We start from the raw sequence: 27,295 nt of genomic DNA, 5'->3' as shown, positions 1-27,295 counted from the left end.
AAAATGTCATGTCCTTATTCATACATGTATGAACAAGGACATGACGTATTATGACAAAGCACAACTAGTTATTATAAAACATGTTGCAACAATTTGCACACACTAATTCACATACCTTTTCTACTTATTTTGCAGACTGCTGGCGCGGTTATTGCTGGCGGGTACTGCTGGTGGGTAATGCTAGCGGTTACTGCTGGCAGGTAATGCTGGTGGTTACTGTTGGTGGGTAGTGCTGGTGGGTAGTGCTGGCGGTTACTGCTGGTGGTTACTGCTGGCGATTAATGCTGGCGGGTAGTGTTGGCGGGTACTGCTGGTGGGTACTGCTGGTGGCTACTTCTGGTGGTTACTGCTGGCTGGTAATACTGGTGGTTACTGCTGGCAGATAATGCTGGTGGTTACTGCTGGCAGGTAATGCTGGTGGGTACTGCTGGCTGGTAATGCTGGTGGGTACTGCTGGCACTGCTGGCGGGTAATTCTGGTCATGCGGGTACTGCTGGTCGTGACGTCGGGTACTGCTGGAGGAAGCAGCAGCTGCAATAGAGAGCAGAGCCGCTGCTTCCTGTATGGTTTCTGTCACAGGCAGAGTTCATTTCATTTCATTTCACTAACTTTCAATACCTTTCCAGTTTCAGGGAACCCCTGCTAAATATGACTATATCTACAACTCATGATACAATAGTGTGATGGTCAGTGAGAAGAGTGCTCCTTACATTTGTGGTCATTGGGAAGAATTAGCCTCTTACAGCTAAAAAAAGATCAATGGTGTCAGGAGGAACTTGTCTGAGAGGCAGAAATTGCTCATTGCTCAAGGAACCCCTAGCAACCTCTGGAGGATCCCTGGGGTTCTATGGAACCCTGTCCTAGAGTGTCAATCTCTGGTCCTCTGCTGTGCTCCACTAGTGGTTCCTCCCATATGTCATTACAGAGCAAGTTAGTGACATAGGGGTCAGCAGGAGAAACCACAGATTTCAGCAGGGGACCAGGAGATTGACACTAATGTCATACATGGCTTTAAATTCAGCCAATCCCGCTGGGCCTGGGCAAATGTTGATCCATGTATGGGCAGGCTGGTTATACACAAGTCGATCTATCTGCTGTCTGTGTTCCCATTAGGGAGATTGCCCTCTCTGATTTCCTTGTTTACCATTAACACAGAAAATTTAAAAAAATCTCAGATTTTGGGTTGTCACCAGAACAGGAATAGAGGGAAAAACTTCCAATAGGAACACTGGTTCTGGTGACAACCACGGATTTCCCTCACTTTGAGGGGATTCCTTCTCACGTGCTGTTTTGGCTATAGGACAAGACGTGATGGGAAATTAAAAAAAAATGTTTTGCCTTTAGTTTTACTTTCAAGATACCGTAATTTGGGAAAAGTGAAAGTAGTCAATGATAATTTTCACGGGGAAATAACAGAGCGGGTTACAGCTGGAATTACTGGAAAAGTTTGAAAAGAATCAGAAGTGTTTCATTCTTAAAGCTCTCCATAGAATCTGGCCTGGGAAAAGAGTGTGCTCTTCTGGCTTTACTCTATAAAGCACAGAGCAAGATTTAAATAAGAATGGATAAAAAAGAATAAATGGTATAAATATGTCAATGTAGAACAAGCAGGACCTGGGACAGAACATTTTTGTGAGTCCTAGGCCTGCTCAGCACATGGGAGTTCTAATAACTCAGTAGCAAGAAGCACTTTTGGACAGTCATCTATTTTGCAGCACATGTATTTGTTTATGCTCCATGATATGCTGACTCAGGGGATCGTGTTTGGCAATGTGATGTGACCTTATTGTATTGTGTCTTCAGAATCGTCTGCTATGTATTCGTTTTATCTGTAGCTGAAATGTGTTTTGAGTTGCGTGAGTTGGAAAGGGTTACTGCCGGTTCACACTGAAGCGGCACGACTTTGGGGGGCGACCTGTGAAGTCGCGTTCACCGTGACTTCGGCACGACTTGCACGGACTTCATAAAATGAATGTCTATGCAAGTCGCTCCAGGTCGCCCCGAAGTAGTACAGGACCCTTTTTCTAAGTCGGAGCGACTTGTGTCGCTCCTATTAGAACGGTTCCTGTAGCGGTCAATGGACCACGACGTTGCGTGACTTGTCAGGCTGACCAAGTGGCCTGACAAGTCGTACTAGTGTGAATGAAGACTTAGAACCTCTGTCAGGAAGACCGTTTCTCTACTTTTATAATTATCTTTCGCCCTTCCATCCTGTTAAAAAAAAAGCTGCAGGAATTTTATTTTGTGTTTTTCATTATCTCCGTGTTTTTCGCAGCAAAATCCATCCTCCTAAACTAGGTAAACTAGGCAGGTAAAAAAAGTACTTCACTAAGTACTAAGTTGAGTGAGTCCCTAACTCACTCAAGGTACTCCGTACCATGGCCAAGCATGCTTGATCCCCGAAATCCAGTTTGTTTGACTAGGGTGAATGCTTCACTCTGTTCTTAGGCACTGTTTAGCGTACCATGCCTTGGTCCAATTGAAGAGGTGGGTTCAGACATGGTTCAGTTGAACATGTGCACAGGGTCACTTTGGTCTATGACAGTGGTCTCCAAACTGCAGCCCTTTGCTTGCCTTTATCCTACCCTTGGGGCACTTTTCCTCCCACTGACATCAACCATGGGATCCTATTCTTTCCACTGACACCAAATAATGGGGCACTATTCTTCCCACTGACACCAACAATGGGGCACTATTCTTCCCACTGACACCAACAATGGAGCACTATTCTTCCCACTGACACCAACAATGGGGCACTTTTCCTCCCACTGACATCAACCATGGGATCCTATTCTTTCCACTGACACCAAATAATGGGGCACTATTCTTCCCACTGACACCAACAATGGGGCACTATTCTTCCCACTGACACCAACAATGGAGCACTATTCTTCCCACTGACACCAACAATGGGGCACTATTCTTCACACTGATACCAACAATGGGGCACTATTCTTCACACTGATACCAACAATGGGGCACTATTCTTCACACTGACACAAACAATGGGGCACTATTCTTCCCACTGACACCAACAATGGGGCACTATTCTTCACACTGATACCAACAATGGGGCACTATTCTTCCCACTGACACAAACAATGGGGCACTATTCTTCCCACTGACACCAACAATGGGGCACTATTCTTCACACTGATACCAACAATGGGGCACTATTCTTCCCACTGACACAAACAATGGGGCACTATTCTTCCCACTGACACAAACAATGGGGCACTATTCTTCCCACTGACACCAACAATGGGGCACTATTCTTCACACTGATACTAACAATCAGGCACTATTCTTCACACTGATACCAACAATGGGGCACTATTCTTCCCACTGACACAAACAATGGGGCACTATTCTTCCCACTGACACCAACAATGGGGCACTATTCTTCACACTGATACTAACAATCAGGCACTATTCCTCCCACTGACACCAACAATGGGGCACTATTCTTCCCACTGACACCAACAATGGGGCACTATTCCTCCCACTGACACCAACAATGGGGCACTATTCTTCACACTGATACCAACAATGGGGCACTATTTTTCACACTGACACCAACAATGGGGCACTTTGCCTCCCACTGATACAAAAGATGGGCATTTTTTACTCCCACTGATGTCAGGACATTTTCTACTCCCACTGGCCAAAGTCCAGGCCCACCAAAGTCCAAAAAGACAGTAAACTGGCCCTTTGTTTGGAAAGTTTGTAGAACCCATGCAAGGTAGCTCAGTGAAAGTAATGACGTAAGTTTTTTTGGGCCTGACACAATATGAGTGCAAAAGGGAGGGGAAGGGAGACAATCATGCTTTGGCATGGTACAAGACAACCATGCATAGTATGAGTATGCCCTTAAAGTTTTGCCATTCCAGACCACAGTTATTGAATTTTTGTCGGTGCTTGTATGCTAGGTTTTTTTTTAAATTTTTACAATTTTTGACAAAAAAATACTCAAAAAGTACACTCAAGAGGTACAGGGACATTGGCTGGTATCCCCACCATGGCTACAGAGCTACAAGTCTGTTTCAGATAATGTGTTTGAAGAGAAAAATTGACCGCACTCTGGAGTAAGTGAACTGGAGATGTTTATTCCCATAAACTCAAATACACAGGTGCATCACACAGACATGGGACAGGTTGACGCGTTTCACGACTCTATCGGTTGCTTACTCATAACCATTGGTCGTGAAACGCGTCAACCTGTCCCATGTCTGTGTGATGCACCTGTGTATTTGTGTTTATGGGAATAAACATCTCCAGTTCACTTACTCCAGAGTGCGGTCAATTTTTCTCTTCAAACACTTGATTCCTAGATGACGGATCCGACCGACACCAGAGTGTCTTGCCTCACCTGAGCGGCTTTTTACTATTTGCTACAATTGTTTCAGATAATGGCCTATATCTCTTCAGCTTCAGGCTTTTGCCTGAAGAGGTGCCCTCCTGACCAAAATAATATGACTTCCTTTACAACAAGCAGGTTTCTTCTGACGGGCACCAGGCTTTTACCTGGGGAAAATGATAAGCAGCTTGGATGGGCAATCTGAATTCTGGGAGGTCCAGTAACTTTGACATATGCTATATTTGCTGCAAATATTGGACTCGTTAAAAAATTCCATTTAGCTGTACTTCTTATTTTTACAACCGCTTTTAATTTTACTCTGATTAGCTTTGCCATTTTAGTAACAAGTTTAAAAATGACCGCCAGTATGTGACAAATCATTAAAGAATCACAATCTTAACGAATTCACAATTTCTTTAGACTATTTTTGTCTGCCTCTTTCCCTTGAATAAAACTACTTGTTGGAAGAGACCTCCATTAAGTCCACACTGTACGCGTTTAATAAAGCTTTATGACTTTCTAATATCAGTTACTTAGTTGAAAAAAGTAAAACTCAGGAAGGAACTTTGTGCTATAACAAATACCAATGCTGAATCATGAACTGAGCTGTTGGAGAAACCAAGGAGTGGCTCAATACAGGAAACCGATAGACAACACTGAACTTTCATAACCTTCTAGCTTTGACATGGATTTTGTATTGTTTATTTGTGGGGGTCATAGAGCTAAAAATTCAGAATGCAGTAGATAAAAAAATATTTTAAAGTGTATCTGTAGTGTATTGACTGCCCTGTCCGTCATGTCGCGCTATATATACAAAAAAAAACTGAAGTACACCTTAAAGTAGTTGTAAAAAAAGTTTAAGTTTTTTTTTTACCTTCATGCATTCTAATACAGCTGTGTAAAACAAAAACAGTCTGTCTTCATTTCAGGCTGCAAAGCAACAAAGTGTGAATATTTTAAAGGGGATGATTCTTTTCTATACCCAGTATGTATTTATAAGTATGTATATATATATATATATATATATATATATATATATATATATATATACATACACTATATTACCAAAAGTATTGGGACGGCTGCCTTTACACACACATGAACTTTAATGGCATCCCAGTCCAGTGGCGTAGCGTGGGTTGTCGGCGCCCGGGGCAAGGCAAGTAATTTGCGCCCCCTAACCTGTGGAGTTTTAGCACTCAATGAGTCCCTTTGACTAGCTGTTTCCACAGGTGTGAGGTACTCTTTTGACCCCCAACATAAGAGCAGAGGGGAGGAGAAACAGCAGTACACTGAGCATCCCAGTGAATGGCTGTGCAGGAGGGGGGGTGTCAGACAAGTCTGATCATTGGAGGAAAGCAGGCTGAGTTCCCACCCAGCATAGCTAGAAGACTGACCACGGTGTGGTCAGTTTATATTAGGAAAGCAGAGGGACTGGCAGGATCACCAGGGATTTCACACAAAGGAAGCAATACAAAGAGAACAGGATACTTTTTCACACCAGTACAGGGTACAGAAGGCACATATCAGGAATATGAAGCATTGAGGTAACCATTATTAAGTGATGTTCCTGCCTGTATCCCTGCCAAGCATTTAGCATGTAAGGGGATTAGTAATGTTCCTGCATTTGTCCCCACCAAGCATTCAGTGTGCAAGAGGTTAAATGATAAATACCGCTATTAATGCATGTCCCTCAGGGCATTCAGTGTGCAAGAGGTTAAATGATAAATACCGCTATGTAATGCATGTCCCTCAGACCAGGGCATTTGGCGTGTAAGGGGTTAACTGAGGAATCCTGCTATGTTATGCATGTCCCTCAGGGCATTTGGCATGTAAGGGGTTAAAGGATGAATCCCTCAGGGCATTCGGCATGTAACGGGTTAAATGGTGAATCCAGCTATGTAATGCATGTCCCTCAGGGCATTCGGCATGTAACGGGTTAAATGGTGAATCCTGCTATGTAATGCATGTCCCTGAGGGCATTGGGCATGCAAGGGGTTAAATGATAAATACTGCTATGTAATGCATGTCCCTCAGACCAGGGCATTTGGTGTAAGGGGTTAAATGATGAATCCTGCTATTTAATGCATGTCCCTCAGGGCATTTAAGGGGTTAAATGATGAATCCTGCAATGTGATGCATATCCCTAAGGGCATTTGGCATGTAAGGGGTTAAACGATACCCCTTACATGCCGGATGTCATGAGGGATACATTACATAGATAGGCAGGATTCATCATTTAACCTCTTACATGCCGGATGCCCTGAGGAATACATTACATAGGCAGGAGTAACTATTAAACCTTTAAATAAATAATTCTTAAAATAAGTTTTGTAATGCACCATGCACGTCTCTCAGGGCATTTGGCAAGTAAGAAGTTAGCCGGCGCATGCACAGATGCTTCTCACAGGGTCTCGGGCAGGTTTGCTTGCTGCAAGCCTGTAGCACGTGACGCCTCATACTCTAACTCCTCGTCTGCTCTGGCTGGCTGCTCCAGGGCTGTCCCCCTCCCCAGACCGTGATCACCCAAACCCCCCCCCCCCCCCCCCGGAACACGGCTCTCAGGTCTCCCTGGCTTTCTGTTATCTTCACCTGCTCTGTTGTGGCCACACTGCCAGACTGGCTGCCACAACAGGGAAATCAGAGACCCAGTCTAGAGTGGAAGAGAGGTAGACAGGGACACCACAGCTCGGACAGCGAGCAGCAGGCGGGACTTCAAGAGCAGTGGTTTGTGCATGTGCCACTGCCACCAACGATCACAGACAGGCCAGCCCTGACGCCGTCACATGACCCCATCCGCCCAATCACAGGGCGCCCGCCGCCCATTGTGAGCCTGAACATGACGGCTGAAGCACAGCGAACCAGTGACACAGTCTACAAAAATAAGGATTAGGACAAAGTGACACTGGCACGGGATGCGCCCCCCTAAATATTGCGCCCGGTGCCACTGGCCCCCCCAGCACCCCCCACGCTACGCCACTGTCCCAGTCTTAGTCTGTAGGGTTCAGTATTAAGTTAGCCCACCCTTTGCAGCTATAACAGCTTCAACTCCTCTGGGAAGGCTGTCCACAAGGTTTAGGAGTTTAGGAGTGTGTCTATGGAAAATGTTTGACAATTCTTTCAGAAGCGCATTTGTGAGGTCAGGCGCTGATGTTGGATGAGAAGGCCTGGCTCCCAATCTCCGCACTAGTTCATTCCAAAGGTGTTCTGTCGGGTTGTGGTCAGGACTCTGTGCAGCCCAGTCAAGTTCCTCCACCCCAAACTCGCTCATCCGTGTCTTTATGTCACCGCTGACTGTCATCATCTAATAATGTGCACGCAAAAAGGCTGTGTTTTATTTTCCTTGCACATGATCAGATATTCTTTTCAAAGTGAAATTTCATGGCATTCACTAAGCTCTGGGGAAAATTCCCTTGCAAAGTTCAGCTTCCTTTGCAATCCAATAATGTGTGAGAAAGGTATGTGGCCTTGGGAACAGACGTGACGCACATCACAAATCTATAGATATGCATTATGGACTAGATGAACATCCAATATCTTGTACTTGTGAAAATATAATAATTCTAGTCTTTTTAACGGTTCGTTTAAGAACAGAAATGTCTAAGACCAGTTTTATTTTTCTTTTACAGAATGCTATGAACTTACCACCTGATAAAGCCAGATTATTGCGACAGTATGATAACGAGAAAAAATGGGAACTTATCTGCGATCAGGTAAGGAATACAAATTTTTATAATGTGTCATAAAGAATAAGAAAGAAAGTATATGGGTACTTCACTGAAATCATAATCCCCTATTATGTCTTTGCTTTATTGCTCCTTTCCCATAAATGATTGAGGGCTGCCCTAACTAAAAGGAATAGACTCTTTATAAGGCAGGGGGGTCCAACCTGCGGCCCACAGATACACTTAGTGAATACATGCGGCTGATTAAAAATTTGACTTTGTCTCTTTACTGGACTTTTATTGGTTTTATCTTCTCAGAAAAAAATGATCCCACTCTTATTCATGTAATCAGTTTTCGGCAGCACCTATATTTGTGAGCAATTATTTTTAAGGCTGAAGCACATAAAGGGCAAAATTAGAACCAAAATATCCAAAGAGCACCTTGAGAATACATTGAGAATTGCTATTACATCCATCCAACCAGATATTGATGCGTGTCGGCTATTGTATAGTTTTATGTTGCCCCCTTTTACTTTTATAATAAAAAATATTACAAAAAAAAATGATGTTTTATTACTCATATAGGTACTTTATCTTTATTGTTAGTGTATTTTATGTGTGACCCAAAACAATTCTCTTCTTCCAGTGTGGCCCAGAAAGGTCAAACGGATGGACACCCCCTGCTATAAGGCCAACTGACTTATTGCAAGTGTTTTATATATAATTATATATATACATATATATATATATATATATATATATATATATATATATATATCAATTTCAAGGAAACACCAGACTGATCAGTTTTTGATGTGCTTTTGTTGAGCTTAAAGCAGAGTTCCACTCAAAAGTGGAACTTCCGCTTGAAGTGGTCCTGACCCCCTGACATGCCACATTTGGCATATCATTTGTTTCTGGGGGGGGGGGGGGAGCGGGTACCTTGATTTGACAGGTACCCGCTCCCACTTCCGCTTGGGCCGCCTAGGCGGCTCGGGTGGAACTTCTCCTCTCCCCCTCCCTCCCTGAAATCTTCTGGGACATGTCAGAAGTTTGCCTGTCCATTCAGCACTTGCAGCGCGCACCCGGCTATATAGCTGCAAGCTGTCACAGCCGGGTGGTCACACCAGAGATGCCAGCGCCGCGGGGAGAAGACGGAGAGAACCGGGAGGCTCCCCCCGGCCGCATCGCTGGACCGTGGGACAGGTGAATGTGTGTTTATTATAAGTCTGCAGCTACACTTTATGTAGCTGCTGACTTTTAATAAACATGAAAACGGCTGGAACTCCGCTTTAAGGGCCCTTTCACACTGATTAATTTTTGATGCGCTTTTGATGCCTTTCCATTGACTTACAATGAAATGCGAATTTGAAAACCTGCACCAAAGATGCAGCTTTTAGGACTTTACAAATCGCAGCACACCTGCAGTTGGAGAAGTTCCATAGGATTTCAAAGGACACACTTTTCATCCATTCTTTTTCTGCTTTTTAAATCCCAAAAGTGTGTAAAAAACTGATTAGTGTGAAAGGGCCCTTACAGTGGTTTCAATTTGCACATCCTTGAATGAAACATAATAATTGGTACATAGAGCAGTTAGAAAGTAAAATGTGAATGTCATGTCAAAATTACTGTCACGTACAGTAAAATATTTACTTTCTTAGAATACACCAGAGGTCCAATAAATCACCTGAATCCTTTAAAGTGCAAAATATGAAAAAATACTTCAGCAGTGTTTAAAGAAGCTTGCGTTCTTTCCTACTAGATGGTACTCCTCCTTTGGGTTTAATGATAGCCAGCTTCATTTATCCTCCTCCTCTGAGCCCAGGCTGTCATGGACACAACCTCTTGTGGTGTCATTACGCTAGTAGTCAGACCTCACAGTACTAATGCAATGAATGGCGTTCATACATCATTACCTAAGCATTGGCTATTGTAAGGCTAAAGGCCATCCACTGCTGCCACTGGAGTAGAAGATCAAAGGCCTGTGATATCACAACCTGTCCAGAATACTCTTTAAATATTAGGGGGGGTATTTTTTCATTTATTTTAGGTGTGGGGATCTTCAGGGATGAGAGGTCACCCAAAACTGGACTCCTGCCTTGACAATAACTCCCTTTCCTTTGAGGTCAATACCCCTTGTTCTTGATTGAAATTACCCTTCTCATCCCCTAATCATCTCCTTGATGTTTTTTGTCTTTAAAAGTTAACGCTTTTCCCGCAATTGTTTGCTCATTTTATGTCCCCTTGTGATGTCATTGCCCCAGCATACCCTGGTTGATGATGTCACAAGAGGTAGGGTCACCTGCTGAGGTCACTGGGCAGCCTGCCCCTTAGTTTATGTAGCGGCAGGAGCCGACAAAGCTATCAAACAGTGGTAGACTTTATTGGGTGCGGATCTTTTTTTTTTCCAGGCCGGCGTTCATTGTGATTGACGATGGATCTACACCTGGAAACATTGTTTTTGTTTTTTTAAATCTATATATTAATAAAAGACTTGTCAGAAACTGCACTTTTTCTTTTTACTTTTGCTGCTTTGTTGGTGAATAAATAGGTGTACAATGTATCCCATACGTATTCACATAGGGGCCCGGGATCTGGGGGTCACACCCCGCAATCCCACAACCACCTGGCCAGGGTTGTGGAGACAAAGTGCTTTGTTGAGGGCATGTGGCCTGGTATGGCTGCATGCTTGTGTACAGTAAGTGCCCAGTATGAATGGGGGGAGGCACCCCATGCAGTTTTTTTTCCGCAATTTTTAAATGCCAGCAATTCTTTTCTTTACATTTAGCTGTCAGCGGGGAAGCCCGCTGACAGCTGACGAGTCACCTATTGTTAAGAAAGCAGCAGCCAGGTTCCAGCCCACTCCATAACAACCAGAAATTCACTGATTGTTAAGGACGCCAGCAGCCATCTGCTCCTTAAGAAAAGCACCACTGGTCCTAAACACTTTTAAGAACACTTTTGTATACAATTTTTTAACATTTTGCCAAGGCACCCCTGAGAAAACCTCAAGGCACCCTGGTTGAAAAAGGCTAACCTAGATCCCTGCTCATGGTGGAGGAAGTTAAGTATCTTGTAACTAACTTTTCATGTTTTAGGCTAGTTGCAGAGTTTAAATGACACAGGATCTTTCCATAGAAATGCATGATCGTTATGGTTGACCATACACTGAGTAGACACCCCTACATGCAACATGAGGAATAGTTAAGCAATGTAGTCTGAAAAATAAGCCAATGAACACCAAGTTATTTTTAAAAGCACATCAAAGTACTAAGTGTAAAGTATGAACATAGGAAAGATTGTTAAAATCTGGGGGAATCCTTATGGAATCCCAAGTTGCTATGTCTTTAGTTACCCCATCTGTCTTATATAGATATAAACTTTTGGTTAGTTCCATTAGATAGAGAGAGAATCAAATTAAAAATAAAACATAGACCACATGTTATATTAGATGGTTCTACATTTAAACTGTGTAATAAAATGCTGGAAGTGTCCTTTTTTTATTTTCTCAGATTTGGCTTCCATGATATCAAGAATTTTCAATAATGTTAGTGTGGAGGAGGGAACACATGGAATCAGTTGACAAAACCACAAGTAAATTCTTGCCAAGAAAATAGCCAAATTTTATCTCCACAAATGCATTCAAGCCCAGACTTCCCAGCTATAGTCTTGCACCCTGGTCCTTTAAATATACTCAGTTTAGTCTGTCTAGCTTATCTGTATAATTTTTTTTAATAGATGTTTTTTTTTTTTTTTTTTTACCATGTAGTTGAACCGTGTTATATGTGCCAATGTAATAATATCACAGATCATGGTCCTTCGCTGCCCCAGGTGACACCAGAAGAGAGAGAATAGAGGCCTTTTTTTTCCTGGTGTCACCTGGCAGGAGGATCAGACTGGTAACCCGTTGAGAGATGACAAATAGAGTGTTATGCAGAGGACCATCTTCAAATAAGGACACCTTTTCCATGACAGCTTTCTAAAAAGAGAATTCCCCTCACTTTGAGAGATTTCATCTAATTTCCCGGTGTGTCACTGGGACAAGAGAAAATGATTTCGATGGTACACAGATAGCAAAATATTACCCTGGCAAGGGTTTTAACCATTCATTACTCTGTCCAAAACAAAGAAAAATAGTTTTGGCTTTGCATGTCCTTTAACTGATCCCCAAATCCATAAACACTAGCCATTATACTGTATGTCCCAAACCAAGTCATTGGGTGAGCTGCACAAACTTTAGCCTGAGATCTGTAAGAGATAGCAGGTACATAAAATGACACCATGTGTGCACTACTGGGAATTCCAATAAATGTAGAAAGTAACTACCACACCAAGGTGTTAATTTTTCCATTTTATCATGAAAGAAAGGCAACAAAGTGGCCTACTTTCTTGCCTTGATAAAAAGACCCTGATTTAAAAATAAAACAATGAAACAAATCCCTGGGAGAATTAGTGACATTCGAAATGTATATATCCATTGTTTGCCTCAAGTGACGTGTCCAGGGTATGACATATGCCCTGGGCACCACTTGAAGGGGGAAGGGTTGCCCAAGGGTGGCACCAGGGGTTTTTTGGGCGTGTTTTCGTATACCCAAAATTCTGCTAGCACCCTCAAAGCACCCTATCAGATTAGCAGATCAAAACACTTTTTTTTATTAAGAAATCCCAGAATTTCCTGGAGTCCTTTGTTTTTTTATGGCGCTACACAGGGGTTAAATTATTAAAACTGGATAGTACAAAGTCTAGTGCAGCTGTGCATAGAAACCAATCAGCTTCAAGGTTTCAGCCGAGGTTCACACTGAGGCGGGTTTGAAATCGTGCGAGTTTAGATGAACTTGCACGATTTCAAACCAGCATTTTTCACCCGACTTCGGGGGCGATTTCACAGACATCTGTGCGGGTTCCTGCACAGATGTCTATTAAAATTGCCCCCTGAAGTTGCCAAAAGTAGTGCAGAAACGGCGTCACACTGATTCGGAAGGTGCCATTTTTGGCAATTGGCTCTGATTTAACATGTAACTTGACATGTCAAATTGGACCTACAATATCTCACAAAAGTGAGTAGACCCCTCACATTTTTGTAAATATTTTTTTTGGTCGACCATGGTTGGTTTGGTTTTTTTCTTTGGTTGACCATGGTGAGGCCTGTTCCGAGTGGAACCTGCCCTGTTAAACCTCTGTATGATCTTGGCCACTGTGCTGCAGCTCAGTTTAATGGTCTTGACAATCTTCTTACAGCCTAGGCCATCTTTATGTAATTCAACAATTCTGTTTTTCAGATCCTCAGAGAGTTTTTTGCCATGAGGTGCCATGTTGAACTTCCAGTGACCAGTATGAGAGAGTGAGAGCGATAACACCAAATTTAACACACCTGCTCCCCATTCACACCTGAGACCTTCTAACACTAACAAGTCACATGACAACTGGGAGGGAAAATGGCTAATGAGCCCTAATTTGGACATTCTCACCTAGGGGTGTACTCACTTTTGTTGCCAGTGGTTTAGACATTAATGACTGTGTGAGTTATTTTGAGGGGACAGCAAATTTACACTGTAAGTGCCCATTCACACTACCGCGACTTGTCAGGCGACTGGTCAGCCTGACAAGTCGTGGTCCATGCAGTGCTACAGGAACCGTTTTAATAGGAGCGACTCAAGTCGCTCTGACTTAGAAAATAGTTCCTGTACTACTTCGGGGCGACATCGGAGTGACTTGCATTGACATTCATTATATGAAGTCTGTGCAAGTCGCCCCGAAGTCGTGCCGCGGTAGTGTGAACTGGCACTTATACAAGCTGTACACTCACTACTTTACATTGTAGCAAAGTGTCATTTCTTCAGTGTTGTCACATGAAAAGATATAATAAAATATTTACAAAAATGTGAGGGGTGTACTCACTTTTGTGAGATACTGTATGTGAATGTGGGCTTATCGTTTCCATGGTTCAGGCGGGCCTATAGACACCAATGTTTGCAGCTAAGGATACTAGTCAGTGATGTTGAGATGAATACTTTCTATATATCACCGCCCTGCCTTTAACCTTTTGTAGGTGGATTTACACTTTTCTGGTGGCTTATCTCTAATGATTGGCAGCTCTTCTGAAAAGCTAATCTTACTGCAAGCAATTAGTAAGTGATGTAACTGAGGCAGCGGGATTATGTCATGTTCCAGAACTTTTTCTGGTGAGATAGTCTGTATCCCTTAACACTGAATGTGAAGGATACCTCTTCACTTTGATGTGTTGCTGAATTTCTATTCACTAACACAAGTGATTACTATAATCATTATCCGTCTTTTACCAGCACTGGGATATTGTCAGCTTCCACATCAAAGGAATTGCATAACAGTTTGTGTCACTCTTGATGGCAATCACAGGCAGTTGGAGACCAAAGACTAAATCTTTGTCATATTTCGAACTTCATTTCTGCAATTACAGGAAATCGCCATAACTGGAACATGGAGCTGTAGTTGCTGATCTTCCCTTATAATGCTAACTGCCTGGCTGTTTGCTCACCACCTTGCTTCCATGGTCAGAATTTCTGACTTTTCTCACTTTCATAGCTCACATACTCCATCCTAATAAGTGACTCAGAAAGTCTTGAATGATTAGTGGCATTTTCAGAAGGAGGCCATGAATTGCCATCCCCATTTTTTCTCATGAGAGGTTTACCTTAAATTGGAACTTTAGTCAGAAAATTAAGTTCTGCTAGATGACTTCAGGCTGGCCCCATTTGCAGGTATACCTAAGTAAAACATAAAGTGTCTATACTGTATAAAATCCAGTAATACACAGTCTCACCCTGCTCTGAACATGCTCAGTTGCTCTACATTTTTAGGCACTGCCGAGTTTGTAGAGGCCGATCTGTTGACAGCAGTAACCCTTTTATCCGTTACAGGATAAGAAAGCTGCTTTTGTTTGATCTGCAACTGCCATGGTCCAGCCTATTGAGGGTTTGACAGTTTGTTTGAGGACACAACCAAATGTGACAGTTAGCAAACCTGGCATTCAAGGAATGGAACTTTTTTTAAACTGTTAAATCAATGGGTTTAGTTCCACTTTATGATTTACTGTTGGGGCTCTAGGCTTCAGCAAAATGGCAGCCTCCAACAAGAAGAAACCGGAACAATGCTAGAGGCAATTTACAGCACACACTAATTTTGGTAGCATCATTTTTGGAATGTATGTTCCTTTCTAAAGAACATTATTTTTTACCAAGTTGTTACAGGTAAAGTTCCGCTTTAAAGAGGAGTTCCGGTCCCCATAATCAATTTTTTTTTTTTTTATAAATGCTCTGCTGAGATCATTAGAGCTTCTAATTTACAATTTGAAAAATTTTATTAATTTGTTCCTTCCTCTTTCTTTAAATCAAAAAAATCGTACCTAATCTCGTGTTTATTTCCGGGGATTCGGTGCAGCTAGCTACCCAGCATGCACCTCCCGTTCTTGCTCCTGTGCAGTAATGACACTGCATGGCGCAGTTTCTTCATTAGGCGATTCCCATGGACTCCTGGGATAGATGACGCTGATATCCCAGGAGCCCATGGGAATCGCCTAATGACAACATTGCCTAGGCGGCAAGGACCGCAAGTGCCAGGTACACAGATGAAAAAAAGGTATTTAGACATTAAAAAAAAAAAATATATATATATATATATATATATATATATATATTATATATTATATATATTATCTATATAAAAATGCACTGAGGAAAGCCATTTGGATAAAATAAAAATAGACAAGACCCACTGGTCCTAGAACCCAGTAGGATAAAAATGTATGGGACTATAACGGGTCTGATATCTGCAGTATATAGGTAAGCAACAAGATTGTAAAAATTACAAAAAAAGTTTATTGCACATGGTTTAAAATATATAGTTAGTGACAAACATAATTAGTAAATATAGCGGTATATTGACAAGATAGTAGCAGCGGTGAGCAATGTTTGGTTGCTAATTCGATGCATTTCGCAGGGTAGATCCTTGCTTCGTCAGGAATATAAGCAACTTTGTTCACCTAGAAAGAGGCTTTGATTTTGAAGAAGCCTTAAAACATCATATCAAAAAAGGAAAGAAAGATAAGAGGAAATTACATATAATAGTATGCTAATTAAACAATCAGAATATTTGATATTCATAAATTTCCGTAACTTAAGATACGTACATACAAAGCTTAACAAACCTCACAGGTGTAATCATCTTCAAACATTGACTTAACCGTAGGCATCGCCCATGCCGAGATCTGACCTCTCATAACCAATAAGCTCCAAGAGGGCCATAATGGTCCTCCCAGGAGGTGGTCATAAAATGCAGGTTGAACCAATCTTACAGGGGACCCCACCACAGCAGGCAATAGGTGGATACAGCGTTTTCTGTGAAAGATTGCAATATTGTGACTTGTACAATACGGCTAATAACGTCTCAGAGCACAGGTCAAATACCCTTGCTCAATTTAAATAGTCCCCAATGGGCTAACCACCACCGAACTACTTAAACTTAAAGAAAGGGGGGCTAGGTCCCATAAGAATATAGAGGGGATATTCATCATAATTTGGGAGGTAATAAATAGCGGGGACAGAAAGTTCCCCATAAGTTTAAACCTCAAGCAATATCAATCAAAAGGGGGCAGAAGATAGAAAGCAAAAAGAGATATTAAGCCGAATTTAGACTCATGAGTACAGAGGGCCATTGTAAATAGATTATTAGCTTACCAAGACATTGTTCCAGACCGCCGGGAGTCAGGAGGAGCCGCTAACGGTGTTCTCCCGCATTCGCGTCTTAAGACTGGTCCCACCGAAAGTGATTTGGATAAAAGTAAATTAAAAAAATGGGTGGAACTCCGCTTTAAGGTTAGCTTAGGCTTTTCCTATGCATATCTGATCGTATCATGTATTTTCTCTGGCTCCCAGTGCTGACTGGAGCAGACTGGGAGAAAAGGGAAGGTGACAATGCTACTGGGGAGTAGCAGCACTTAGGTTGCTTTAGGCACAGTTTGCCCTGTTTCCTGGTTGGCATTAGTTTAATAAATAATTTTACTTACTATAATTAAAAGACTAAAAGTGAACTTTGTAATGTGTAAGTGAACCAAAAACTTTTTTCAGTTTTAGAAAAAGTAGGAAATGGTTAAAAAACTTAATTTTTTCCTCTGTCTTTGTGCCGTTGGGGAGAGTTTCCCTTCACTTCCTGTTCCTGAGATACAAGGAAGTCAGCTAAAATCCTTGTGAGTGAAGGGAGTCCCTATCTTAGCTGTCATTGGACCATTGGAAGATTTACTTTCCCCTCCTGTTGTGGTAACAGCTGTAAAAGTTTGGATTTCCCATCACTTTTTGTATCAGAGACTGTGATCACCCACATGAATAGAGATTGTAAAACTACCCAATGGAGGCAAAGACAGCAGTAAAAACTTGTACAAAGTCTAATGAGTCGCCAAACAAAAAGTCCACAACGTGGAAATATAAAAAAGCGTTTTAAAGGCCTGAGGTGTTGTAAGTGGTAGGACTCAGAAATGGAATAATCACCAGAACTAATTTTTAGTAATATAGAAGATGTAAGATACATGGAATTATTGTATCAGCAGAACTGTTTTATATTATACTATTGTGAACAGATAACCGCTATTAAAAAAAATTGGACTCTTTCATTTGGTGCTGTCATTAGAAGTTGTACATGTGATTCATCAACTCTGGGTTCCCTTTTTAGGCCTGGGTTCACACATGGGATTCGGGAACCAGCGCTATTCTAGTGCAGGTTCCCGCATCGCATCTCCCCGGTAGGCAGTTCACACCGCCCTCTGAGAACTGCTGCGGGTGTCAATACAAAATTAATGACACCCCCAGATTGGTTTGCAAATCGCAGTGCACCTTTTTGTGCAAACCCAATGCGAGTTCAGCCATAAAGCTGTATGGCTGAATTTGCATTTGCACAGACATTGCATGTGATCTGCACAGCAATACAGAGCGAATCACATGCAATGTCTGACATTGCGTATGTAGAAACCTTAGGCTGAGGGAAAAGATGAGCGCTGGAATACTAGTCAGTACCAGTGTGCAAAGGTAAGAATAAATCACCTCTAATGTTAAAGCGGTAGTATACCGCTTTTTTCCACTTTTAACTACAGGTAAGCCTATAATAAGGCTTACCTGTAGGTACAATTAATATCTCCTAAACCGGCATGGAAAATGACTCCCGCGCGCATGCGCGGGAGTGACGTCATCGCGGCTCCGGGCCAATCACAGCGCCGGAGCCGCAGAACCCGGAAGAGACACAGAGGGATCATGTCAGCTCCCACAGCGGTGTCCGGGGGTCCGTGTTGGGGCTTCGTTTTAAGGTAAGTATTTCATAATGAGCTAGTATGTGATGCATACTAGCTCATTATGCCTTTGTCTTGCAGGGTTTTACCACTAGACACAGAGACTGACCCTCTGGTGCCCATCCATAGAACATCTCTTCCCCATCAATTTTTTCAGACTACGTGCTCTCATTTCAGTGTAACCTGATTGGGGGGGCTACAATCAGCAAGCAAATGCCCTCATGATACTATGCACAATAATGTCATTATACCTCGTGTCTGTTCATTAAGGGTAGATTCATTTATCTAAGGGGTTATTGATGGGCGACATGTAATCCTGTAGACCTGTAAAATGATTGGCATTACCGGTTTCATTTGCCCCGTAAAGATTTTACCATTTTTATACTCCAGTTAGCGTGCTCCTGAAGTTGTTCAAAGGATATCGCTGCTCTCATTTTAAAGATCATTTTTTTCTCTTGATTGGTTTCCAGCTCCTTCCACCTCCTTCCAGTGCAATGGCTACTTACTCTTGCTTCTATATATATCAGTTATTTTATGTTGGAGAATTTAGGAGTTGAAGAAGGAATTTTGCTTGCCCTTGCCCATCATGATGACCATGCCAGAAATAAAAGCTAAAAACTAAGAAAAAAAGAGAAATAAAAATGAGTTATAGAGGACTCTTGGAGCAACATAGGGCTTCTAGAAATAGCAATAATGAGGTTTTAGACTTTTTTTTAGCAAGTACTGGAAGAATAGGGCAAGAAATCTGATTGGTTATTGAGGGAAGTATTGTTTTTTTTTTTTTTTGTTTTAGTACCAATCTTTCCCTGTCCGTAATTCTCTGTGTGGTTTCACCCCACTTCCTCCGGCTCCTATATGACCTCTGTATTATTAGCATTCTCTGCTACGGGTTACAGTGTAAGCAAGTGAAATGAGCTGCTCTTTTCCAATCTGTGACATTAATCTGTAACAATCTCTTTCTTCTCTGTGTCCCCAAATGGCCTGCACCAATGCCTTTCATTTCTTGAGAGCTTCAAATGGAATCTGTGAAGAATATTGTGCTTATACTGTGTTAAACATATTCACTGTTTACATATTCATTGCATTTACAGAATCTGTTTAATTAGGGTTTAACAAAAGAATAAAAATGTTTTATGTCATTACATATGATCACATTTTATATGTTAAGATAATATTTTTCTGCAATAGGATGTCCACAATAAAGTGAATTCTTCTGGGACAGTCTATACAGCAATTACTTAACTTACCTGACTTACCTGGGAGACTGCAGGATGTGGACAGTGGAGGATTGGGCCAGGGGGAGGGGGCAATTGCCCCCCGGGCCACTCTAATGCTCCTTAAAAAGGCTGCACTGCTTCTGCCACAAACATGCCTAAAGGATTCCTGGTAAAGAGAAGTAAAAAGTCCCACTGCTCACCTAATGAGTGCAGGATGAAGACAAGGACTGAGTGTAGGTTCCCCCCTCCCAGCATGGATGGTGTAATCGGTGCCTGAGCAGAGGCCGGTTCCATGCCCCACTGGAGAATCTCCTCCCCCAGGCAGCCCTGACCAAGCTGTCCTAGCTCCCCCCAACTGCCCCCTGCTGACCAGGTCGGGAACCTGGATTCGGCCGGTGAGTAGAGAGTACCTGGAGTAGGGCTTCAGCCTGGAATGGGGATCAGGAGGAGGCCGGGAAAAGGGAGAGTGGGAGGGGGGCCAAATCGCTGCACCATGCAAAAGAAGGGGTTTGGTTCCTCAAGCCAAAAGAAATGTGGTATTTTTTAGGCAAGTTTGTGATAAATTGTAAATGTATTGATAAAATACATCAATGAAAAAACAAAAAAACAAACAAGAAATAGATGCAAATATAATGCAGGATCACATAGGTGCTATGCATCAATAATACAATCTATGTTGTGAACTATTGTACTTATGACTTGGAGTGGTGATTCCCGGTTGTAGAAACCGGGGTTCCGACGCGTTTCGGCATTTATACAACAGCCTTTATCAAGGAAAAAATCACCATAATCTATAAAGTTAAAAAGTGAAGAAAATTGCAAAAAATTTGTGACAATTGTGCTGAATATAACATTTAATATAATAACATTGTTTTTTCTGGTTGTGTTCCTATGATGCAGAAGTGATTGCCCCCATGGGTCAGTGGGAGGGGTTTGGGGTCCGTGATCCCCTAGGTTGCTACTGGATCCGAAAAGGGTCTGTTGGGAACGGTAAATTGATATTGAGAGGGCAAGATACCTTGTATAGCAGTGATCTGTGTGTGTGTGGTCTTTACATTGTAACAGTAAAGACAAAGTAAAGACCACACACACACACATAGATCACTGCTATACAAGGTATCTTGCCCTCTCAATACCAATTTACCGTTCCTTTTCGGAGCAGCGCTGGTTTATTGATTTGTTTTTTTCATGCTAGTCTCTATACCGAAAATGAAGAGGTTATTAAAGTTCTGAAAATTCTCATATAACAGAATAAAAATTCAGAAGTGATTGAATTGTATTGTATTTCCGAATGAAAACTGTGCTGATTAAACGAAAATTGTACAATCTGTTATCGCACAAGAAAAAATGTTGTGCTCCTCCCAGCGGATATTTTCACACGACCTGTCCTGTTTGGCTCTCGAAAGTTGTGTGCTGATTATCACATTATCTATCGTATGATCGCTTCCAAAGTGGAATTTTCCATACGGTTTTCTGATCGTGTGTGTATTAGGCTTAAGGCATGTGTGTATCTCCAAGCTGAAATTGGTAGTAAACCGCAGCTGTTTTAAAAAAAAAAAAAAAAAAAAAAACACCTGCAAGGCAATGGCATAATGTGCTAGTTTGCAGAGGTGGGGGACTTGAGTCACATGACTTGACTTAAGTCACTAGTTTGAGGACTTGAGACTTGCTTGACTAAAATTAATAAAAGACTCGACTTGACTTTGACTTGGTATTCATGACTTGAGACTTGACATTGACTTGAGACATATGACTCGAAATGACTTTACTTTTTTAAGTTATTAAATATTTGCATTTTCTCAAGAAGTGTTGAAGCAAAATGAATGTGCCTGTTATGTTTCTGACACCACAGTCACTTAAAACACCTCAGTGTGTTCTGATTTTTAGGACACTGGCTGTTTAACAATGGAAATACTTAACATGTTTTTAGTGACTATTGTTGAAAATAAAACAAAACATTTCCTGACCACTGACTTTAAGACCCCGTTCACACTGGGGGGAGCCGACTTTGCCGGGCGACCTGTGAAGTCGCGGCGCGCAGCTCGCACCGCGACCTCGGAGCGGCCGGCACGGATTTCATATCATTGAAGTCAATGCAGGTCGCTCCAGGTTGCCCCAAAGAAGCTCCGGACCCTTTTTCTAAGTCGGAGCGACTTGTGTCGCTCCTATTAGAACGGGTCCACAGCTTCTCTATGGCAGGCGACCTACGGCGACCTGTCAGGCGACCAGGTCGCCCCAGTGTGAACCGGCTCTTAACTGATGGTGAAAATTGGGGTAGATCAGTATTTTGACTTGATTTGTGACTTGACCAAAATAAATGACTTGACTTGCTTGACTTCTAGCAGGGACTCGACTTGACTTGCTTGCTTTTCGCCACAGTAACTTGGGACTTGCTTGAGACTTGAAGGTTAAGACTTGAGACTTGCTTGTGACTTGCACATGTGTGACTTACTCCCATGTCTGCTAGTTTGCATCACATACTAGCACATTTTGAAGTACTTACCTTAGAACGAAACCCTCCAGCACTGTGCTGTCACCGCTGAGAGGGCTGACATCTTCCCCCATTCTATCTTCTGGGTTTGCGCGCTCCGGCTGTGTGATTGGCTGGAGCCGCGATGATGAGGCGTGGGAGCCCTCTGTTCCGGAACGAAGCTCTGAAGGTCCGGCAAGGTGTGCATCCAGGGTTAATATCTCCTAAATGGTACACGTTTAGGAGAAATTCATTTTACCTACAGGTAAGCCTTATTATAGGTAAAAATGACCAAGTGGGTTTGAAGTTAGAACTACCGCTTGAAGTTAGAAGCTGATTGGCTATCATGCACAGCTGCACCAGATTCTAAGTTCTCCAATTTTAGTAAATCTCCCCCAATGTATTTTATGGTGACACATGTGAAAAGAAGGTGCAAGCTAGCATTTTTTGGATGTTCAACATTCACAGAAGACTATTGGCATACAATCAGGTTCAGGCATCATGTATACAAGTGTTACATTTTACATCCTGCTGTCTCATATAAGCCTGCAAACAAAGCATACCATAGTGATTTATTCCTATTTTTGTCCATTTGCTTTGGTCAATCAGGTGCATACCTCACAATTTTGAGATGGGAATGAGGGACACCTATAAGTAAAAGTATGTAGGCATAGGACACACCCCCTGCCACGCCCCCTTAAAAATTAGAATTGTACAAAAAAAATGATTGGTTAAATTTACAAGTGCTTTTTAGTTTTCCCACTACTATGCCTTTATATTGGCTTTTGGAATTTACAAATGCAGCCATTCAGAAATTGGATGAAAGTTTTAGCACTGGGAAACCCTTTTTGATAGATAAGTAGTGCATTTTATACACAACGATATAGAGTAGACCACAATGAGGGACAAATGAGGAGGAAAGAGGGACTTTGTTCCAAATCAAGGACAGTCCCTCAAAATCAGGGACAGTTGGGAGCTATGCAGGTGCGATAGGTGATATTTTACATCTGGACCTAGAAGAGATTTATAGCAAGTTGCTGACTTTGCTGTAACAGGTAGAGTCTCTCATTCTCCCTGGACCCCCCCCCCCCCCACCAGAACTTATAGAGGGATTGCTGGAAAATAATGCACACACAGACTGTAATATCCTGTTTATTTAAGAAATGTGTCCCTGGCAAGCCATTCTGGCAAGTTTGCAAATCCAATTTGGCAGAGGTAAATTGAATATATTTTGGTTCCGGACATAAAAAGTCATTAATCAGGTTCGGAGACAGACAGATAGATGTAGAATTAAGTTCATGGCCATCTGGACAGATAAGGAAAATGCTAAAGTTATTTTTGCTTCTGTTTTCCTTTTTTTTGTGAGTTGCGTTAACTGAGCCATCTCAGAGGTGGTCCCTGGTAGGAACGAAATAGGACAAATGATTTATTGCTGGTATAGTGAGCCAATGTTGGGGAAATGTGAGTATCTCTAACTAAAAAGACTTATTGTAGTTTATGATGGGAGGAGATCTGGTTTATAATGGCGTCATTTACTGCTATTGTTGGGTGAACTGTGATCTTGAAGAATTAATGCACTTTTTGAAAGAAACCTGGGGAAGGGTTAGAAGCCCCCTGTCAGGTTTTTATTGCTGTATATTAGGAATAATACAGTTAACATTCTGACTCATTATTACTCCTCTAAATTATACATCAAGTAGCCTGCACTTAGCCCCTATGAAATAGAATGTAAAAAAGATAAGGCTTAATAGCCGGTTTAATTCCAAGTATAATATTAGTAAAACATGATTTTTTGCTATTCATCTGAAAGCAATTCCGCATATAAACATCCAAAATCTACATATAAATATAAACTCCTGTACCATTCCAGACCAAGTACATGCTAATATTACACAATGGGTGTTGTATATGCTCCCTTTGCAGTTTGAGATACCAAAACTTCTTAATAATGTAGGTTGCAGCCTACATTATTAGAACTTTTGATACCCCAAAGTGCAAGAGGAGCATTTACATATACCTGTGCTTGTGTATATTTGTTGCAGTGTCAAAACGAATGACAGTGCAACAAGGAGCATGTAAAAAAAGTTTGGCTATTCCTTTAGGGCTCTTTCACACGGTCCGCCTCCGTAGGCGGTTCCGTGCTGCTCAGCGGGGATCGATCCGCGATCCCCGCTGAGCCGGCGGATGACAGCTCCGTCTCCGCTTGCAGTGCGGAGAGGGAGGTGTCGCAGCCCCCGCTGCTCTCTATGGGGAATCGGATGAGAGCGGACCGCCTGTCCACTCTCATCCGATCCCATCCGATCCGATCCCCAGGACGGATGGAGAATAGGGTTTCCATCCGTCCGGATTTCACGGACAGGATCGGATGCGGATGGCAGCGGGTGTCAGCGGACATGTCACCGCTGACATCCGCTGCTCCATAGGGCTGAATGGGGCATCCGATCAGATCCGCCTAAAAAACTGACAGGCGGATCTGATCAGATCGCCGTGTGAAAGAGCCCTTAGGGTTCTTTCACACCTGTCCGTTCCGCCGACGGACTTCGTTCTGATCAGGGGGGGATCGATCCGCGGATCCCCGCTGAGCAGGCAGATCCCTGCTCTCCTCTATGGGGGTATCAGATGAGAACGGACCGCCTGTCCGTTCTCATCCGATCCCATCCGGCAGACGGATGGAAAATAGGGTTTCCTTCCGTCCGGATTTGACGGACAGAATCGGATCGGATGGCCGCGGTTGTCAGAGGAGATGTCTCCGCTGACATCCGCTGCTCCATAGGGATGCAGGGGGCATCCGATCAGGTCGGATCTTATCGGACCGTATGTGTGAAAGTGGCCTTAAATGTACCTGTCACTAACTTATAGAATTGTAAGTAAAATAAATGAAAAATTAAGTGTAGCTCCCTCCTTGGTAGGTGTTAGTGAGAAAGTATAGTTTTGAGCTCTGTCTGCTTACCAGAAGAGCTGGAGGTAAATCTATATTGTTCTCTTCTTACTAAAGAGCAGGATATGTGCTCATACTCTAGAGTAGGGATTCCCAAACTACTGCCCTCCAGTTGTTCAGGAACTACAATACCCATCATGCCTAGTCATGTATGTGAATGTCAGAGTTTTACAGTGCCTCATGGGATGTGTAGTTCTGCAACAGCTGCAGGGCCGTAGTTTGGGAATCCCTGCTTTAGAGAGTGTTTTACACTGGTACAATAGGGAGGCATGTTGGACAATGGAAGGAAATGATGATTGGCAGAGGGAAAGTGCCTCGATGCATGCTGGGATACTGTATAAAAGCCAGGAGCACATGTGCTCGAGGTCTTTTGGCTGTATAGCGGAGTCCTGGAGGGAGGGGGCGGCTGCCTCCTCCTCTGTAGAGGTGCCATGCGGCCTCAGGGGGGGTTGACCTGAGGGCCTGGAGAGTAGCAGTGAGGAACTGAACCCAGAGGTCCAGAGAAGCTGACTAAGAGGAGAGACACTGGAAGATCTGTCTCTGCAGTACAGTGAGTACAGAATCTCATGTCAAGGGGCCTGACCTGGGGGGAGACTACCCCTGCTCTTAGATAGTCAGTGGACGGATGTCAGTTGAAAGAGGATGCTAGTGAGAGTATCCTGAAGATAAAGTATCATCCACCAAGTCATCTTGTCAGAGAGTAAAGAGAGCAAGAGACTAAACCCCATCTACACTTGTGGCAGTGTGGATTAACAGCCTGGCTGTTTCTAATTGATATGAAAGTCCTGAAGAGAGAAGTCCTCAACCAATGTGAATAGTTCAGTTGGAGTATCCCACTATTCCCTTCTCCTATCCCAATCACAAATAAACAACAAAAAAACAAAAACAAACACCCCTAGACTGTTCATTTGTGTGTGATGAGCCATCAGGAACAAGGAGGGATCCAGGGACTTTATCTAAAGGTAACTGTGTGCTGCTAATCAGGGGAGCTTGTCAAGACACTATTCAGCAGGCCCTGCAGGGACAGTGCTAAACAAGTATTTTAAATGCTTGCTTGCAACATTTCTACTTTCTATATGCAATGTTTATTGGCTAAAGGTGGCCATAAATGAGTTTTTGTATTTCAATCAGCCAGCGGAGTCTGCTGGGGCTGCTAACATCAAATTTAAGGTGGCGGCTCCCAACAGCAGACTATAGGTTTTTGAATGTCTATGCAAGGGAGGCCTTAAAGTTATACTTAAGTCTTGTTTTTATTTGTTTAAAAATAACAAACATGTTATACTTACCCCCTCCGTGCAGTTGGTTTTGCACAGAGCAGCCCCGATCCTCCTCTTCTCGGGTCCTTCTTCGATGCTCCTGGCCCCTCCCTTCTGTTGAGTGCCCCCACAGCAAGCAGCTTTCTATGGGGGCACCCGAGCGGTGTGACAGCTTCCTGTGTCCATTCAGACACAGGACTGTGACCCGGCCCGCCCCCTCTCTCTCCTGATTGGCTGACTGACTTTGATTAACAGCGGCGGGAGTCAATCACGCAACGCTGCTGTCTTAGCCAGCGAGGAGGGGAGTCCTGGGAAGCTGAGACACTCCTGCAACAATGCTGGATAGAGAGGGGGCTCAGGTAAATATTAGGGGGGCTGAGGGGGGCTGCTGCACAGAGAAATATTTTTTCGCTTAATGCATAGAATGCATTAGGATAAAAAAAATCCTTCTGCCTTTACAATCCTGTTAAAGTGGTACTAAAGTCTTGTTTTTTTTTTGTTTAAAAATGGCAAACATGTTATACTTACCCGATCGGTGAAGTGGTTTTGCACAGAGCAGCCCAGATCCTCCTCTTTTCGGATCCTTCACTGGTGCTCCTGGCCCCTCCCTCCTGCTGAGTGCCCCCACAGCAAGCAGCTTTCTATGGAGGCACCCGAGCCGCTGTTCTGTGTGTCTATTCAAACATGGAGCTCCTGCTCAGCCGCGCCCCCTCTCTCCTTTTTGGCTCACTGACTTTGATTGACAGCAGCTGGAGCCAATGGCCCCGCTGTGTGTCTCAGCCAATGAGGAGGGAGAGTCCCAGACAGCCAAGTCTCTCGTGCAACATTGCTGGATGGAGATTGGGCTCAGGTAAGTATTAGGGGGGCTAAGAGGGGCTGCTGCACACTGGTTTTTTATCTTAATGCATAGAATGTATTAGGATAAAAAAAAAACCTTCTGCCTTTACAACCACTTTAACAATAACATGCCTAAAATACATTAATTGCACAGGTAATCCTTTAGCAAGACTTGTTGTTGACCTAAATAGCCTATTGACAGGGTCTCTTTAATGTGAACATTTCTGAGAGCATCTTGTGTAAATA

The 27,295-nt window shown here is 42.9% G+C and overlaps 1 protein-coding gene across 6 annotated transcripts in view; it reads left to right on the top strand.

The window, feature by feature from the left end:
• The window catches only part of FMNL2 (formin like 2), a 333,795-nt gene that overhangs the window by 172,877 nt on the left and 133,623 nt on the right, over positions 1-27,295 (top strand). For all 6 annotated transcript variants that reach the window (XM_082261106.1, XM_082261105.1, XM_082261110.1 and 3 more), the window contains exon 2: positions 7,987-8,070. In XM_082261106.1, the coding sequence (XP_082117232.1) occupies positions 7,987-8,070 (84 nt within the window). The remainder of the gene's footprint in view (positions 1-7,986; positions 8,071-27,295) is intronic.

This window comes from Pelophylax lessonae (assembly GCF_965119305.1).
Source record: "Pelophylax lessonae genome assembly, chromosome: 6".
Lineage (NCBI taxonomy): Eukaryota > Metazoa > Chordata > Amphibia > Anura > Ranidae > Pelophylax > Pelophylax lessonae.
The sequence above is the reverse complement of the archived record's forward strand: the minus strand, read 5'-3'. Positions and strand labels throughout refer to the sequence as shown.